This window comes from Microtus oregoni, unplaced genomic scaffold, assembly GCF_018167655.1.
Source record: "Microtus oregoni isolate MIOR12 unplaced genomic scaffold, Mior012 000156F_ref0000345, whole genome shotgun sequence".
Classification (NCBI taxonomy): domain Eukaryota; kingdom Metazoa; phylum Chordata; class Mammalia; order Rodentia; family Cricetidae; genus Microtus; species Microtus oregoni.
In genome coordinates, this window is record NW_024544811.1 from 1,146,324 (window position 1) to 1,162,897 (window position 16,574).

Here is a 16,574-nt window from a genome sequence, read left to right on the forward strand (position 1 = left end):
ATCTGAACTGTGCTGTATGCCTTCCTTTGGGCACCTCTTTATCCCTTCTACTCAAAATAGTCGACCAATCATTTGCCTACCTGACTAATGTTCCTTTTTACCCAAAGACAGCTATAATTATTAAGATCAGAAGTGCCATGTGGCGTTAAGGACAATTTTTTACTTCTGACCCTTGAACTTTTTTCCTTAGCTCTCTCAAGGGCTAGAGTGGTTTAATATTAACAATTATGATTCGTATAGAAACACTACTATCAGCTTTCATTTGTTTATAAAGTTAACTCATAATTATTAAGGTACAATTTAACTAGGCTTGAAATTATATAGGCCTTCTGCAGCCTTCCTTTTGACTGCTTCTGTCCCCAGAGGACATCACTCAATAGGTGACCAAGTAAAAATTATGCTACACAGTTTACTCAGCTGTTCCCTTCATGAACAGTTAGTAGAAATGTGATAGAAACTACAACCATGTGCTCATTGTTCTTCAGAATTTTCTGACAGAAATAAGCCTGATGATGATTAAAAGGGTTTACTTCTTTTATACAACATAAATGTCTTCAAATGAACAGTAAAGGGGAGGTATTATGAGTGCTAGTAAAATTTAAGGGCCCTGTTTTCTGGTATTAAAATTGAGTCAACAAATTGCTAACAAATGTTTACCCTTAAGTAAGAGAAAATGCTTAGTCTTTACCTCTAAATAGAAGTTCAGAGAAGGAAGGCCACAGCTGTTTTGTGGGGTTCAGGCTGTGATATCATTTAAATCACTTAAAATATTTTGTATCCATCAATAATTGTAACTGATGTTGGATATTATTGAGAAAAAGTAGGTCACTTGTGTTAGAAAGATAAAGCAATGGATTTGGTATAACATTTAATTTTCATTTCTTTATACTAACTTGATGAATAATTCATTTTAATTAAAAAGTTAGTGTACCAAAAATATTTACAAACTAGACACATGTACTTGAGGAATTTTTGCTATTTTCTTAATTTCTAAATAGAAGCATACTTACCCACATATTTATGAGGCACACTATAATAATTTTACATATGCATAGAATGTGAAATGCTAATCAGTGTACTTAGCATTTTCATCTTCTCACTTATATGTTCCATGTGCTGGGAACCTTAGGACTATCGTAAATTTGTGTTAGACTTCAGTTACTAAAATCATTTTATGAGATAGACACTGTCTTCCAAGTTTATTGCTGCACTGTTCACAATAGCTAAGATATGAAATTCATCAAGACCATCAACAGGTAACTGGTTAAGGAGAGAATTTTTTATTAAATTGCTTTACTATTCAAAGGGGCTTCAGAGTACTTTAAGAAGAATATTTGCTGGGTAATTCAAATTTTACCTTGGTAGGGTTCCTACTATTGTCTCCCCATAGTTAATCACCGAGTAATATGTATAAACATGTGTGTGTGTTAAGAATTCTTGTGTTTGAGATGAATTAAATTTCCATAATGTTTTGTAATACAGGTCTACAAAGCAGCACGTTGAAATCAATGAATAGACATCAAAGTAAACATATAGTAATTTCCATGTTGCTAAATATTATTCTTTTAATATTTTTAAGCATTAAAATATATAAAATTCAGGTTGCTTTTTATACAAAAATAGGGGCAGGTCGGATTTGCCTGAGGGATCTTGATTTGTGGATCCTTATTCACCTGGGCTTGTCCAACCTATTGTCATCTACAAAGTTCATGCTTGAGAACTGTGCAATCCAATTAAAAATCACAAAACAATCTCATAACGTCTAATGTAACTTTTTGATTTTGTGCTGGGGCTCTCTCCAACTTCATGTGGTCTGTGGGCCATGAGTTGGACAAGCCTATGAGGAGCCAGAAATCTGTGACAGTGGTGGATGTCCCTGGGCTCTTGAACTTCCTAAGATCCAGTCAACAAATTTTGTGACTATATATGAGGTTTTTCTGTATACACTTCCTGCAGCTCTTAGCTGACTCTCAGAAAGTCCCAGAAGAAAAAGCTTAGGAGACATTTTGTCAGAAGTCATTCCCCAAAATGTTAGGAGGCATTTCTTGAGTTCATGGTAGTTTCTAGGCTTTGTTGCTAGTGCCCAAGAAGTCTTAGAAAATTGTATGATAGGAAAAAACTGCTAGACTCTGAGGACAAATCAGTCCTGAAACAAACCAGTGATCTTGTCTCTTAAAGCCTGCTACCTGCACCATTCTTAACACTTTGCCTGACTTTAGAAGTATGAAAAGTAGAAAAAGACAAGATTTCCTGAGTAAATTGGGAGCATGGGGACCTTAGGAGAGGGTTGAAAGGGAAGGGAGAAGCAGGGAAGGGAGCAGAGAAAAATGTAGAGCTCAATAAAAATCAATTAAAAAAAAAGAAAAGAAAATTTACATCTCTGGCTGTGAGAGAAAACATCTCATATTTTCAAATATTTAATAAATGATTTTAGTTCAACTTTAAATATCAGAAGCAATTGAAATGTGTAAATTACTACAGGCTCTACAGAGAAATCAGATTCCATTTAGTAAGAACCTTTTTCTTAGTGCTGGGGGATGTGGTTGAATGGTAATGTGTGCTTAGCATGTATAAGGCCATGAGTTCTAGCCCCAGCATACATACTCACAATCCACCCCTATCCTTTTTCTTTAAAAATAAACAATAACTCAAAGATGGGTTCATGTTAGTTTAATTGCCATGAGGAGCTATGATATACATAGAAGCAGGATTAAGTTCCTTAGCTTATTGCAACTGAATGCACACGATGTTGCATTCAAGTTATAGGCTGCTTGACTTAACCAGTGGCTGTTAGTCAAAAGTAAGCCATTGAATGCTCAGGTTCATAAAATGGAGTAGTTAGCCTGGGGCAAAGGTAGTAGTGAGAAAATAGAAATAACCAGCTCAGAAGTTCCTGCCTCTGCTCCAGGGCTGCAGTCGGAAGATCTTCCCTCTCAATAAAGTGTTAGAGAATGAAATTTATACTCAAAGAGGAAATGGTCATAAAAGCTACAACACCAATTTTAAAATTTAATTACAACCCAGTATAGTTTGTGGTTAAATCTTTAAAAATAACTAAACATGTCCAGGAATCGTTTTACTTTTTCATATAGACTTATTATTGACAGATTTTTATACTGTTAAAAGAAATAGCTTACCCTAAGTAGATTAAAATAACCTTAAAGAGAAAGAAGGTAAACATAAAATTTTTCTTGAACAAAAAAAATATAGAGCGGTTAGAGCCATAAAAAGAAAGCCTTGCTTAGGTAAACATTAGGGTTGGCTTTAATAGAATATGATTTAAATTACTTATTTGTTAGTTTTTTAATTTTTTTTACTCTGAAAGTTTATCTACCCCTTAGCCTTTGTTTCTGTTCAATACATCATAGTTGTAATTTTTCAGTTTTAAAAAAGTGAAATTAAAATGTATCTGGAATTGAGAGAGTGACTTCAATGAGAAAGTTCTATAAAAATCTGAGAGAAAACAAATAAAACTGCTCTGTGTTTCAAATGTAGGGTTTTTTCTTTCAAAGATTTTTGCTGATTTGGACAAGAGTATGAACTATTAGAACTTGTCAGGTCTAATTCCCGAAGATGGTGAGAACTTTGACAGGTTTCTGAGAATTGTTCCATCATAAGACTTAGTTGGGCTTGGTCAGCCCAAGGTTATCTGTCCTCAAACCTCTGAGTCCCTCCCTATCATCTTTCTTGGCATCTAGTGTGGTCCCTTCATCTTAAAATGCTTCCCCCCTTACCCTAATGAGCCCAGTTCCTTTGAGCTGGATTCTTTCTGGTCTTCCTAAGAGAACCCACAGCTTATGTAAATGGTGCATTTACATAAGGTGGAATGCTAAAGTGGGAGCACTTCCTTAGCAGCCAGCTTGGCCTTCAGAGTTTCTTCAGGTGGCTGTGCCAGTGAACATTCCAAGTAAGCATGGAAGGTGAGGTGGAGGTTATATATATATATGACCCCACAAGACTTAGATTCCTATTCTCCCTGTATTTAGAAGAAGCCCTTCGACTGCAACTTAGCAGCTGTGGGTGCAGCTTGATTTCTCCAATGAAAGAAAGAAAATGAATGCAAGAAAAAACACATGCACTTAGTAAAATACAGTGAGATAACATGCAAGAAAAAACAAATGCACTTAGTAAAATACAGTGAGATAACATGCAAGAAAAAACAAATGCACTTAGTAAAATACAGTGAGATAACATGCAAGAAAAAACAAATGCACTTAGTAAAATACAGTGAGATAACATGCAAGAAAAAACAAATGCACTTAGTAAAATACAGTGAGATAACATGCAAGAAAAAACAAATGCACTTAGTAAAATACAGTGAGATAACATGCAAGAAAAAACAAATGCACTTAGTAAAATACAGTGAGATAACACTAGTTATTACTTTATTAAATTGCTACTGGAAATATATAAGTAATATTTATTATTCGTTCATTAAACTTAAAATTTATCTTTAAAGTGTACCTTCAATTATATCTATAAGTCATTAAGTATTCGTACTTTAGGGAGGACAAGAGAACTATCAATGAAATGATAACCACATCGAAAAGAAAAGATGCACAAACTGGAAAAGAGCACAGTAAGAGGATAAAATGTGCCATTCCTGATACTAAAGGCAGTACACATACCAATCTCTTTGAATGCAGGAACTGTAAAGAGAGACAATATGGTACTAGCCCTTTGCATTTCTAAGGCCTTTTTTATTTAACTAGTTATACTCTAAATTATGGAACTCCTGTTATCTGATCTCTTCTTCCCTAATAGGGATCCTCATAGCATTTCTAGGGCCACCTTTTGAACTATGAGTATCCTCTACCCCCTAGATAAAGACAAGGCTGGGTAAGAGAGCTTAGTTTATGAAACAGGACCTGTAGTAAAATAGTAAAAATACAATAAAGTAAAAGTAAAATGACAATACTATCCTCATTTTAGGTAGATGGTAAATTGGTAAAGCATTCACATTTTTTAAATTACTGTTTCCTTCTTCAAGTCTTCTATAAATATCAGTTGGCCAAGAAAAGAGAGAAGGCCACTGTTAGGTGATTGGACATGGGACAGGCAGCATTACAGCTGGGAAGAGAAAGGAGAAAGTGAAAGGAAAAGGACCCCCAGGAGTACACAGAGTCCACTTTTAAAGGCATGGCTATGTGAGGAAGCAAGAGAAATCTTGTTTATATGTACTGTCATTCATTGGTAAAATTACGGCTTTTTCAAAAATTGGCTTACCAGTAAAGTTCATGCCTATAGATAGTTGTCGTTTTAAAAGCTATTCCTATATGGCAATTAGTAAAAGACAAAAAAAAAAAATCAAGAAACAGTGGTGATTATATAACAGTAGTATATACATATGTATGTCAATTAATGAAAAAAGGCCATAAATTTTAAAGAGAGCAAGGAAAGGGTATATGGGAGGATTTGGAAGGAGGACAGGGAAAGGTGAAGTGATAAAACGATATAATATAAATATACAAAAATTAATATATAATTTATAATTTTAAATATAAAGTAAAAAGACATAATTATATAATAAATATAATAAAATGATTTGATTATTGAATCTCAAAAAGAAAAGAAAAGCTAATAGTATCTTAAGAAATGCTTTCTTTGAGAATGCCCGGTGTAATAAATAGTAAGAAGGATATGTTTACCTCTTTTTCTCTCTTTTGAACACAGGCATCTTTTCCTATGAATCCATCGCTTGCAGCTAATCCTGCCATGGCTTTCAATCCTTACATGCATCATCCTGGGATGGGCCTGGTTCCTGCTGATTTTTTACCAAATACTCCAGTTCTGTTTCCTGGAAATCCACCTCTTGCATTGCCAGGAGTTCCTGCCCCAAAACCAGCTCGTACAGATAGACTGGAGGTATTTGTGGATACATATATAAATGCTTGTAGAATGGATATTAACATTATGCATAATGTACATTTTCAGAGCCTAATTTGTTGAATGTTTTAAATAAGTATATCCGAGTACCTTTTAGCATATAAGGAGTCTGAGAAAGAATGTTAACCTTTTTTAACTTCAGTTAGACCTTGTTCTGAAGTGAATGTATTTTGTTGTGCAGTAGGTCAAACACTGTTTCAAGTATACCCAAACATGAGCCACTCTATAGGAAGTCTGAGTGAGAATTTTCTTTATACCCATGTGGAACTTTATAGAATGGATTAACTGGATTTGCTCATGAGTCTCTACTTTCTAGAATGATAAACTGAAAAAAAATGAACCTAACATTTTACAGTTATAGAATGTGAAGCTGTATGGATGTGGGTTATGAATAGCATCTAAACACTCTCTCCTGTGAAGAACTATGTATTTCATAGTAAATATGAAACCTAAAGAATTTAAAAGAAATTTCAAACATCCTTTGATTTATTGGCTCCCTTTAATTTTCCTTTAATTGCTATTCTTTGTTCGCTAGGAAAAATAACTGGTTTATTTCTTAGAAAGTCAGCTCCATTGGCAACCAATTGAATCCCTAATCATGTATTAGAATGGAATCTAAATATACACGTGACTCAATGTGGTTTACAAATTGGCTATGTAACATTGCTGTGTGCTGAAGAATCACCCTAGGCCTTAAAGAAATAATTACATTTGAGGGTATATGTTTACTTCAGGATTAAAACACATTTTCTTGTAGCTTTTTTTTTTTTTTTTTTTTGGTTTTCTGAGGCAGGGTTTCTCTGTAGCTTTGGAGCCTGTCCTGGAACTAGCTCTTGTAGACCAGGCTGGCCTTGAACTCAGAGATCCACCTGTCTCTGCCTCCCGAGTGCTGGGATTAAAGGTGCAAACACATTTTCAGTAATACTTTAGGTCCTACTATGTCAGTGTAAGGCAAATAGACATTTTGTGGAAAATGTGATTTCCACACCCCTCATGGAATATAAAAATTTATTTTTTTTGTCTTAGGGCGAATATTGCTTTCTATTACCTTTCATCTTTTCTAGCTATTTCCTACATAAATGACAAAATGTGTATGTGACCTTCATATCTTCATGGAAAGTAAATAAAGCCAGTCACCTTCCACTCATCACTGGGAATGTATGTGTGTGTTTGTTTTCCTGTTTAAGGTTTGCCGTGAATTTCAGCGTGGAAATTGTACCCGTGGGGAGAGTGAGTGTCGCTACGCTCACCCTACTGATGTTTCTATGATTGAAGTGTCTGACAATACTGTGACAATCTGCATGGATTACATTAAAGGCCGATGCTCCCGGGAGAAATGCAAGTACTTTCATCCTCCTCCCCACTTGCAAGCCAAGCTCAAGGCAGCTCATCACCAGATGAACCATTCAGCGGCTGCTGCAATGGTAAGAGCAAGAAGTTAGGACTGTGGGCTTCATATAAGCCCACTTTGTCTATTATTTTGCATGCACAAAAGACTGACTACTCAAGTGTATCTAAATATGAATAGCCAAAGTTACATGCTAGACAATAAGAACCTATATATTCTACTTCATTTGCTAAGACTTTCTAAAGATAATTATTTAAAAGCTTTATTCATGATTATTTTTAACTCACTATTCTTTTTTTCTTAATTTTAGAGAAAGGTAAATTATATGATTTAAACAGTAAATCATATTGAGTGCCTGTTATAGTCTGACTAGCCTGAATATTCAAAGGTGGCAGAGTTGCTTCTGTTTTCTATGAGCCACTTTCATGGATGCTTTATTGCTCACATTCTTAATGCCCTTTGAAAACACAGTGCAAAAAGATAGGGTATTAAACAGTTCGAATTTCCCAAAGGTCAAGATTACCTTTCTGTTCTGGCTGTATGGTGCAGACAGAAGGGAAGATCAAGGCAGAAGGCAGCCATATCTTCAGGGAGATTTGGACATGACTGAGGGAAAAGACCTCTCCTTTGAATTGCTCTAGCAGGCAGTTATGGGCAAGAGTTAGTTCTGATTGATAACGCTAACTGAAGTAAGTAGAGAAACTAATTGTAACACTGTAGTGTTAGAAGTCAAAGTTAAAATTACTCAAATGTTTCACAACTATGAGTTATTTTGATATGTTGCTTGCCACATTTTTTGCTTGTTTGATTTTTGCTACCAAGATCTCCACCCATATTCCCAGTGGGGGACAAAATTAAATAAGCTTCATTTTGCCTGTGCAACCCCTAAGTCTATAATCACCAAATTATATGTGCATGCAAATGAGGAACCTCCTGTCCTGCTCTGGTAAAATCTTCAATGAATGCATTTCACCTCGATGGTTTAGAAAAAAGGCATTTGGAATGAAAACTGGCATTTTACAAATGAGTATCTGTCATTGAACTTTGCAATCTGTTCTCAGAGAAAGCTGGAAATTATGCATCTCTAAAGCTACTTGGTTTATTTTCATCTGACTTATTTTGACAGTCAAAATAATGTATTCATCAGAGGAAGGGTTCTCAAAAGAAAATATAGATCCTTTTAGGCTTTTAGTATCCATGGGCATCAGGAGGTCATAGCATGACTCGTTTTGGTACTTGGAAGGCTAGTTTCTCCGTAGAAGTGTTCCTGTCTCCTGAGGCATTTGAAGCACACCTCAGTGTTGCTGGCACTTACTGAAATAGCACATATTTTGCTGAAGGAAAAATGCAAAGTAATGTTAAACTTTTCCAGTGACTCTGATCTAGGATCTGCCTTGGACAGTAAAAAAAAACAGTGAGATTCTGAGAGAACTTTAGACATAGAAGAAGGGCTTAAAAGTTTTGATAGATTTTAGAATTAAAACTATTTAATGAATCAAACATTTTATACTAAACTGTGCAGAGAGCCTCTGTTTAAAAAAAACTGCAAATGCTTTACATTTCACTTAAATTTCTAACACAAGAGTGAGATAGGTGATAGAGAGGAATGATTCACCTGCCTTTTCTTACAGGTGAGTTTTTACATTTACACTTAGAAGATTTGAACCTGAGGTCTTTGTCTAAATTCGATTTTGTTTTTCAGGACTATAGTATTATAATGCCAATGTCTGCATGCCATTTATCCCCTCCGTCCATGCTGGGACTTTAATAGACAGGAATCTTTGTTCTCTTCTACCTGTCACTTCTGCTCTTCTCATTTCTATTGTTTACTTGTTTGCTATTGTTACTTACATCTAAGAAGTAAGTTGTGTATGACAATTTGCTGTTCGAGTTTTCTATCACATCCTGTCCCAAGTCTTATCGATTAGGGACATGAAACGGCCTGCTCCTTTTATATTTCTGTTTCATACTAACTATTTGCACTGAAACAGTTAGTCTTTGTAGCTGTTTCCCTGCTGAGTACCCACTACTTATGTAAAGTGTTACTCCGTGGATACCCTGTGTTGGTTCCCCAGGTTGTATCTTAGATAATTGGCACTTGCTTGGTTTGAGGACAATTTTACTTCTCTGATAATAATGACTGTTTCATCCCTTTGCTATAGGCCCTGCCGCCTGGTGCACTTCAACTGATACCAAAGAGGTCAGCCCTTGATAAGGCCAATGGTGCCACCCCGGTCTTTAATCCCAATGTTTTCCACTACCAACAGGCTCTGGCTAACATGCAGATTCCGCAGCCGGCATTTATCCCTACAGGTGAGAGCACAGTTCTGGGAATCTAGAGTTTAGCAGTTTGAATATGTATACTGCAAAGCAGCTTCTAAAGGGCTTTCGTTGGAGGATAGTCATCATGCATTTTGACTACAAGTAAAATAAAACAATTATACTTAATTTGCTATTATCTAGAATAATATATGATTTTGGAAATGATGGAAATTAAACTAGGAGAGTTTTTGTTTGCTTCTGAAGGTTGATTCACTTGGTTGATACACTTGAATTTATCTCATCTAATTACTTGACTTGTAGTCATTATTTCATAGGTAGGAATTATCTGTCAAAAGCATTTTCCAACTTCAATGTGTAAAATTCTGTAGTCCATATAACTGTGATATAACAAGATCAATAATTTTTAAAATCCTTAAATGTATAATAAATTTATAGTATATGTAAAGCTGTTAGCTTTAGCCTCTAACTCTTGGAAATTATTTTTAAGTGAAAGTAAATATTTGGGATCGTATGTCTAATAGAGAACTTGTCTAGCATGTGCAAAGCCCTGGACTCAATTCTTTAAAGAAAACATAAAGTTCTTTTTAACCTATGAATTACTTTTACTCCCTGGGTCTGTGGTCTTCAATCTAACCTGTAACTATAAGCATGGGTGATTACTAGTCTGCATGTGCTGATTCATTGATATTGCAAAAATGATCTTTCTAGTTTAAATTCACTTCTATCTATAAGGCCTGAATAATGAAATCTCTCTTTTCTTTACTTTCCACGCTTTCTGCATGGTGTACAGGGCCAATACTGTGCATGGCACCCGCTTCAACTTTTGGTAGGTTTTGTACAAAAATTCTCAACTTTCTCTAACCTAAAAGCGTTTTTCTACTGTGGCTATAAACACATAAGTGACAAGGTGATGTGAGTGGACATTTTCTGAGTATTTAGGGTTTAATATGGTATTCTTTGGAATCAAAGTAGACTTATTTCTCAAGTTCTAGTAGGTTGCCACTGTAGCCAAATTTTAGTCCTGCCTTTTCCATTCCTATCCTAAAAACAGCAACTGAAATATTAAAATGTTTCTTTCCACAGTGAAACTTGATAATTTTCTTAGTCTGGTATCTATTATTTTAAAAATACATTTCAAATATATAATTTATTAACTGCAATGAAACAATCACCTCCCAAAGTTACTCTTATAGTGTAAGCATTTATTACAAAGATGTTGAGAAAGGATGACTTAAGCAAAGCTAGACCATCCTGCCGTGTTCTTTGATGGATTCATATATATATATTGGTTGTGAGTTTATTCTTTAATGGCTGAGCCATCTCTACAGCCCATTTTTGGATTCTGTAGTATCCAAGGATGGAGCATCATCTGCCATGTGATTTTTAAACTACCAGTCATATCCTCTCAGACTTTTGGCTAAGATCAAGTGGAATAAACAATTACACACAGTTTTTTAGTTAGCCACCACCACAATATGGTAGCCTTCCCTAAGAGAGTTTGTATTTCATTAATAGAAAAGAAAATGAGAAAACCACTGGGAGGTCACAGTTCCTATAGTCTTCATGGGAGCCAGAAACAGATCATGAGAAATTACTTTTGTTTAGAGTAGGGGAAAAGGAACACATATTGGCTTCTCCTACCAACTCAGTTCCTCTCATCTTAGAGAATTTGCAGCAGCTTGACCTCTATCCCAATGCTAGGTTAAAGTGATTACGGAGCTATTGAGATAAAAAAGAAAGGTCAAAATGATGACCACATAGAAACAGCACAAATACAGCAAGATCTGAACCCTGGCAAAAGGATGAGGCCTGTTATTGAAGGATTAGCTGTCACCATAGGAATTAGCATTGCGTTGATACTAACAGGAACATTCTGTAAATGTAAGTGGAAGAACAGACGTCTGCAACTTTGAGAAATGTGTCTCTGCTTTCACAATTTGTGACCTGTTTCTTGGGGCTGCTTCCTTGTCCTTTCCCTTTCAGAACTCTGCTTATAAATGCAATTGCATGCTTTGGCACTGCTGCTTCCTGCACAGTTGCTGTACTTCCAATGGGAGAAACATGAGTGGTTTTAGAATTAGCTCGTGAGACAATGAAGGATGACTGTAGGAAATGTGTAGCCAGAGATGGATAAAAGGGACAGCTATGGAGTTTCTGTTAATCACTATTTGGGGGACAGTCTTACTTACTTTGGCATTGATTGCATTTTCCTCTTGGCCATTCACTTTGCCCATAGACTTTCAGGAAATCTGAATTTGACTGAGGTAGACTTGATAAATTATTATATATGTATGCTTCCCATTCACACATTAATTCCCTGGTTGGATTTCCAAAATAAGCTGTAAATTAGAAAAGCATCCAAAAGCTTTGAGAATGAAATAGAAAGTAGCAAAGCAAAGCAAAACATCCTGAAAAGGATTTTGCAGCTGCTAGCCATTGTAGCTCTAATATTTCTTTTGAAGACAAGATTTACTATGAACCACTTGTGTATTTGACAATAGCGAAAATTTCCAAGGAACTTACCAAGCTGAATACATAGTCCACTGTATTCTTCATACCCTCTCTTCTGTCATATACTCGACAGAACCACTGTTCTTTTTTATATGCTGAGCAGGTAAGTACACGTAAAACTGCCATTTATACCAGAAAAATCTAGTAACAGCACTTGTCAGTGAATTCAAACACCAGTTGACAATACCCTAATTAATTTTGACTGCTCAACTCAGTGACTTGTCTGCTTAGCTAGCTTTACTAGGTAGTTCTGGTAACAGCAGAATTTTTTCATATGCATTCATTACAACCCGTCCTGAAAATTCATCCTTTTGAATACACTACAATGTTACGTTGCTCAAAATGTTAAGAATGGCTGTTATCCTTAATGGTAATTATAATTGGCTTTCCCCTTTCTCTCTTTAAATTTTCCTCCATTCCATGCTGTGCTGCTTTGCACTGACTTTGATTGCATGCATCCATCATGATGATGTTACGTGGCTTGTTGCTGGGATATCTACTATGCCCCATTCCATCGTATCTGTCATGGTTGTGTAAATGCTTCACCCTTCCATGTGTTGCTTCCATGATTTCCTACTGAAAGTGCCCATGATGCACGGTGCTACACCTTCCACTGTGTCTGCAGCAGCAACACCTGCCACCAGCGTTCCCTTCGTTCCAACAACTACAGGCAATCAGGTTTGGCCATTTATTTCATCTGTTCAGACTTAGATAACCACAATGTGTTGAAAAAGCACAGTATATACCTTTTGGATTGGTGAAAGTTATTGGTCCATGTGCTTATGTGTTTCTTAACCAGTTGTTAAATTTGGAACTTTTGTTTTTTATGTATAATTAGGGTACTGTATATGATTTTCAATTTTCTCAGGATTACTTGGCAATATTTTACCCATTGTTAATTGGTAAGCAGATATTATTCATGTTTTTCTATATCAATTTATTGCTACCACACCAATCCTCAAGTGTATATGCTGTACTGAATATGTCTTAAAAGCTTTCTCATCTTGGTGAAGAGGAAAAGTTATTTTACAGCCCCCCCCCCACTTGTTTTTGGTTATTGTGTTTGAACTTAGATTTAGTAAACACATCTCCTTTACTTGCAATTCCACTGGAAAGAAAGCATGCGATCACATTTCTTTCCAAGGAATGCGCATCTTTATTATCACCCAGTGATTACATCAGAAATTCCTTCTCTTGTAGACATTAGATGTGCTTGTGTTGTTTCCACTTTCGTTTGGTTTAGATTTTTCAGGCAGAGTCACGGGCAAGTGGCCAATTTTTAGGAAATCTTGAAGTTGTGAGGCAATTAGTACAGTAGCTCCTGAGTACTGTGATACCCGTGCTGCCTTATCAAAGTGCTCACTTGCCCCAAAGCTGCTACTTAAATTTCCAGCATGATAGTCAAGAAGCACACAACATTCATTTGATGGATAAACCACACTCCAACCTCTGCTCTGCAAAATTGACACAATGGAAATCGTAAATATGCTTAAAGGTTTCAGTGAAATTGATCATCATTTTGATGTAACAAACTCAAGCAGTGAGAAAAATAAACAGGATTCTCCTAAGAAATCATTTTAATCTAAAATCTTTTTTACTACTATAGATGCCCCACTTTTCAATAGATGAACTGAATAGGAGCATGTTTGTTTCTCAGATGTAGAAGTTACCAGTAGAACAGTAAGTTTCTTTAAGTATTAATAGATATTTGTAGGTTGTATCTTTTATTTACACAGTTGTATTTGCTAAGGTTTGAGTAAACATTTTCATGTAAAGACATTGCTTATAACTTGAACTTGCCTGAATTCAAAAATTTTGAAACTGAAATGCCAGAAAGATGATTTTTGTGATATAGAGATGACAGCTGTTACTATATTTTTCTAATGAGCTCATAGACTCAGTAATGTTTTTCTAGTTTCAAAGGGGCAAGATTTTTTTAAGCCAAAAGCACAAATCACATTTGAATTTTAATTCTTGAAACTTTTTTACTTGTTTGTTTTGTTTTCAAGACCAAATTTCTCTGTAGCCCTGGCTGTCCTGGAACTCACTTTGCAGACCAGACTGGCCTCGAACTCAAAGGTCTGCCTGCCTCTGTCTCTGAGTATTGGGATCAAGGACATGCAGCACCACACTGGGCTGAATCTTTAAGATTTTAAGATTTTTAAGCTTCATTTTTTTGTTTAAGTAACAAAGTAAATTTGTCGGAATTTGGCTGATATGTTAAAGACAGTGAGTGTTATGTTTTTGAGTCAGTACAAAAAGCTGTGCTCTTTCTGTAGGTTACAGTATGTTGCTTCCCATGTAAGATAAGTAGAATTGCATTAGCTGTTTGGAAGTTTGAATGACATACAAAATAATTTAGCAGTCCAGTCATTATTTTCATTCTTTGTCCACCCTTAACATTTGACCTCTCCTTTGCCCGGTCCAGGGACCATTAGCAGCACACACTGAGTTCAAGCATTCATTCACATGGAACATGTCTGGTGAAGATACTTAAAAATCCTAGGTCCCTGAACTCTAGAGACCTAACAAATGAACCTGCTCCAATACAGTTGTAGGTGTGGAGAGCTTGGAGGACTCTCACATTGGATTTGTCACATGGTTGGAGGAGGTAGCTGATATGCCTGCTGCTTCCCTAACTCACCATCTCCCATTATTAAGTCCCTAACACTGTTTCAGACAAAAGCCCGTAGCTATTATACACTAGATAAGCAGGTCCCCTCAGTCATAAGAAATGTTCTGAAAAGACATGGGAGATCTGAAGGAGCTGGAAGTTAGAATTGTTTTCACGGGTGTTCTTTGGGATAGTAGCAAATTGAGAAATCTCTAGACATGACAGTGGAGGTTTGTCCAATACTTGCTCATTTCTCATAGGTGAAGAAAATCCAAACAAAATGGATTTACATAAAATATGTTTGAAGAATTGTTTTTCTTCTACTTGATTCCTTTAAAAAAATAAGACATTTGGTAGAATATAATAATTTTCACATGTAACCAGTGTAAAAATTTTCTCCAAATATCAAAAATGTCATTTTGTATAATAGTATATGACTTACTGGAGATATTTCTGCAACAGTGTAAGATATTCAGCTAAAAGTGTAAATCTTTGTTTACTATTGAACCTTTTCAAAGTGTTTGGTATTAAGTACATCTCAGGGGTACCTGTCTGATGACTAAGATAAACTGATGGCTGGTTCATGAGCAAAATGGTTTCCATTACTAGGTAGTGCCTTAAATACGGCCCATCATGGGAATCTTCCATAGACTGTCCTAGGTATATGTCTGCTTAGTGATTGTTTGTCTTAGCCCTACTGTCACAGACATAGGGTCTGAAATTCAGAGTGGAGACTATCTTGGCTTAGTTCACTTATAGAAGGAATAAGAACTAGTCTCCTAACACCTTGTTCAATAACCCTTCACTATTTCTTACTGATTCTCTTGTTTTGTTTTCTATTTCAGTTGAAATTCTGAGCAGCAGAGTTACGGAGTATCAGAATGTCTCAGCAAGAAACTCCATATGGCCTTTCTATATGTATTCTCGTATGTCCTCTTCTACCAACACGACAATAAGCATGGTGCAGTCCATATATTAAGCACATACACCAGCTGAAAATTGAAAATTGAAAATAAAGCATTCAAAAATCTTTGGAGATATTAAAGTGAATAGAAAATTGACCACTGTGTGTTACCTAGTATGGATTATTAATTGTATATGAGTTAGCATATAGAATACGACCATATAGCTTTGACATTTATTTGAATTATCAGCTCCGTATTACAAGAATTACCCATCTGATATGATTATCATATTGAAGTTAACCATAAAGTTTTCTAGTTTTTTTTTTCCAAAAATGATTGATGTTAAGTGAACTTGCAGAGTACTGTAGTAAGCTTACTATACATTCTTGGTGGATAAATTCTGTTTCTGAAGTGTTACCTTACTGTGTTGTTTACAGGATAATCTATTGGATTGATGTAGAATGTAACTAATATATCCAGTACTATTTTCCCCATTGATATATTGTATTAAATTGGGTTCTGTTTGGCTTTTCCATGCTAGTGTTTTATTGTTTATACGTGGTATTTGATTTCAATTAAATGTCATTAGTGGGGAACAGTGTGATTGAAAAACATGACAGGTTCATGTTAATATGCACTCTTCAAAACATTTCTATAAGTTTCTTGAGGCATACATTTAACAGGCCTCACTTCTGAGTATACACAAAACCTGTTTATAGAATTTTACATGTAGACCTGACCTTGCAGAGTCAATAATATACTCAATTTTTAAAAGAGAAAAATAATTACCTACATATGATAGGAAAGTTCAGATGTTAACCTCAAACCCTCCTCTTAAATAATTTGAAAATCAAGTATTCCCATTCTAATAAATACCTGAGCATGTATAAAAATTATGTAGAGTAGCTGTTACATTTATTGTGTCACAGGGATCCTTTCTCTCAGCTTGAGTGTCTAAAATTGAGCCATTTTCATCTTCAGTTGAGAAACTGGTACTTACTCGTTTAAAGGTATGGTAATCATAGGT

At 35.5% G+C, this 16,574-nt stretch overlaps 1 protein-coding gene across 5 annotated transcripts in view; it reads left to right on the top strand.

Annotated features, from left to right (window-relative positions):
• LOC121445084 (muscleblind-like protein 3) overlaps positions 1–16,100 on the top strand; it is a 96,937-nt gene extending 80,837 nt beyond the window's left edge. For 2 of the 5 annotated variants that reach the window (XM_041647084.1, XM_041647089.1), the window contains exons 3-8: positions 5,674–5,865; positions 7,074–7,310; positions 9,397–9,547; positions 12,612–12,706; positions 13,635–13,708; positions 15,488–16,100. In XM_041647084.1, the coding sequence (XP_041503018.1) occupies positions 5,674–5,865; positions 7,074–7,310; positions 9,397–9,547; positions 12,612–12,706; positions 13,635–13,691 (732 nt within the window). In that variant the 3' untranslated portion in view covers positions 13,692–13,708; positions 15,488–16,100. Of the gene's footprint in view, positions 1–5,673; positions 5,866–7,073; positions 7,311–9,396; positions 9,548–10,307; positions 10,344–12,611; positions 12,707–13,634; positions 13,709–15,487 lie in introns of all 5 variants that reach the window. The other 3 variants (XM_041647090.1, XM_041647086.1, XM_041647085.1) reach the window with 3 other exon arrangements.
• Positions 16,101–16,574: the final 474 nt, after the last annotated feature.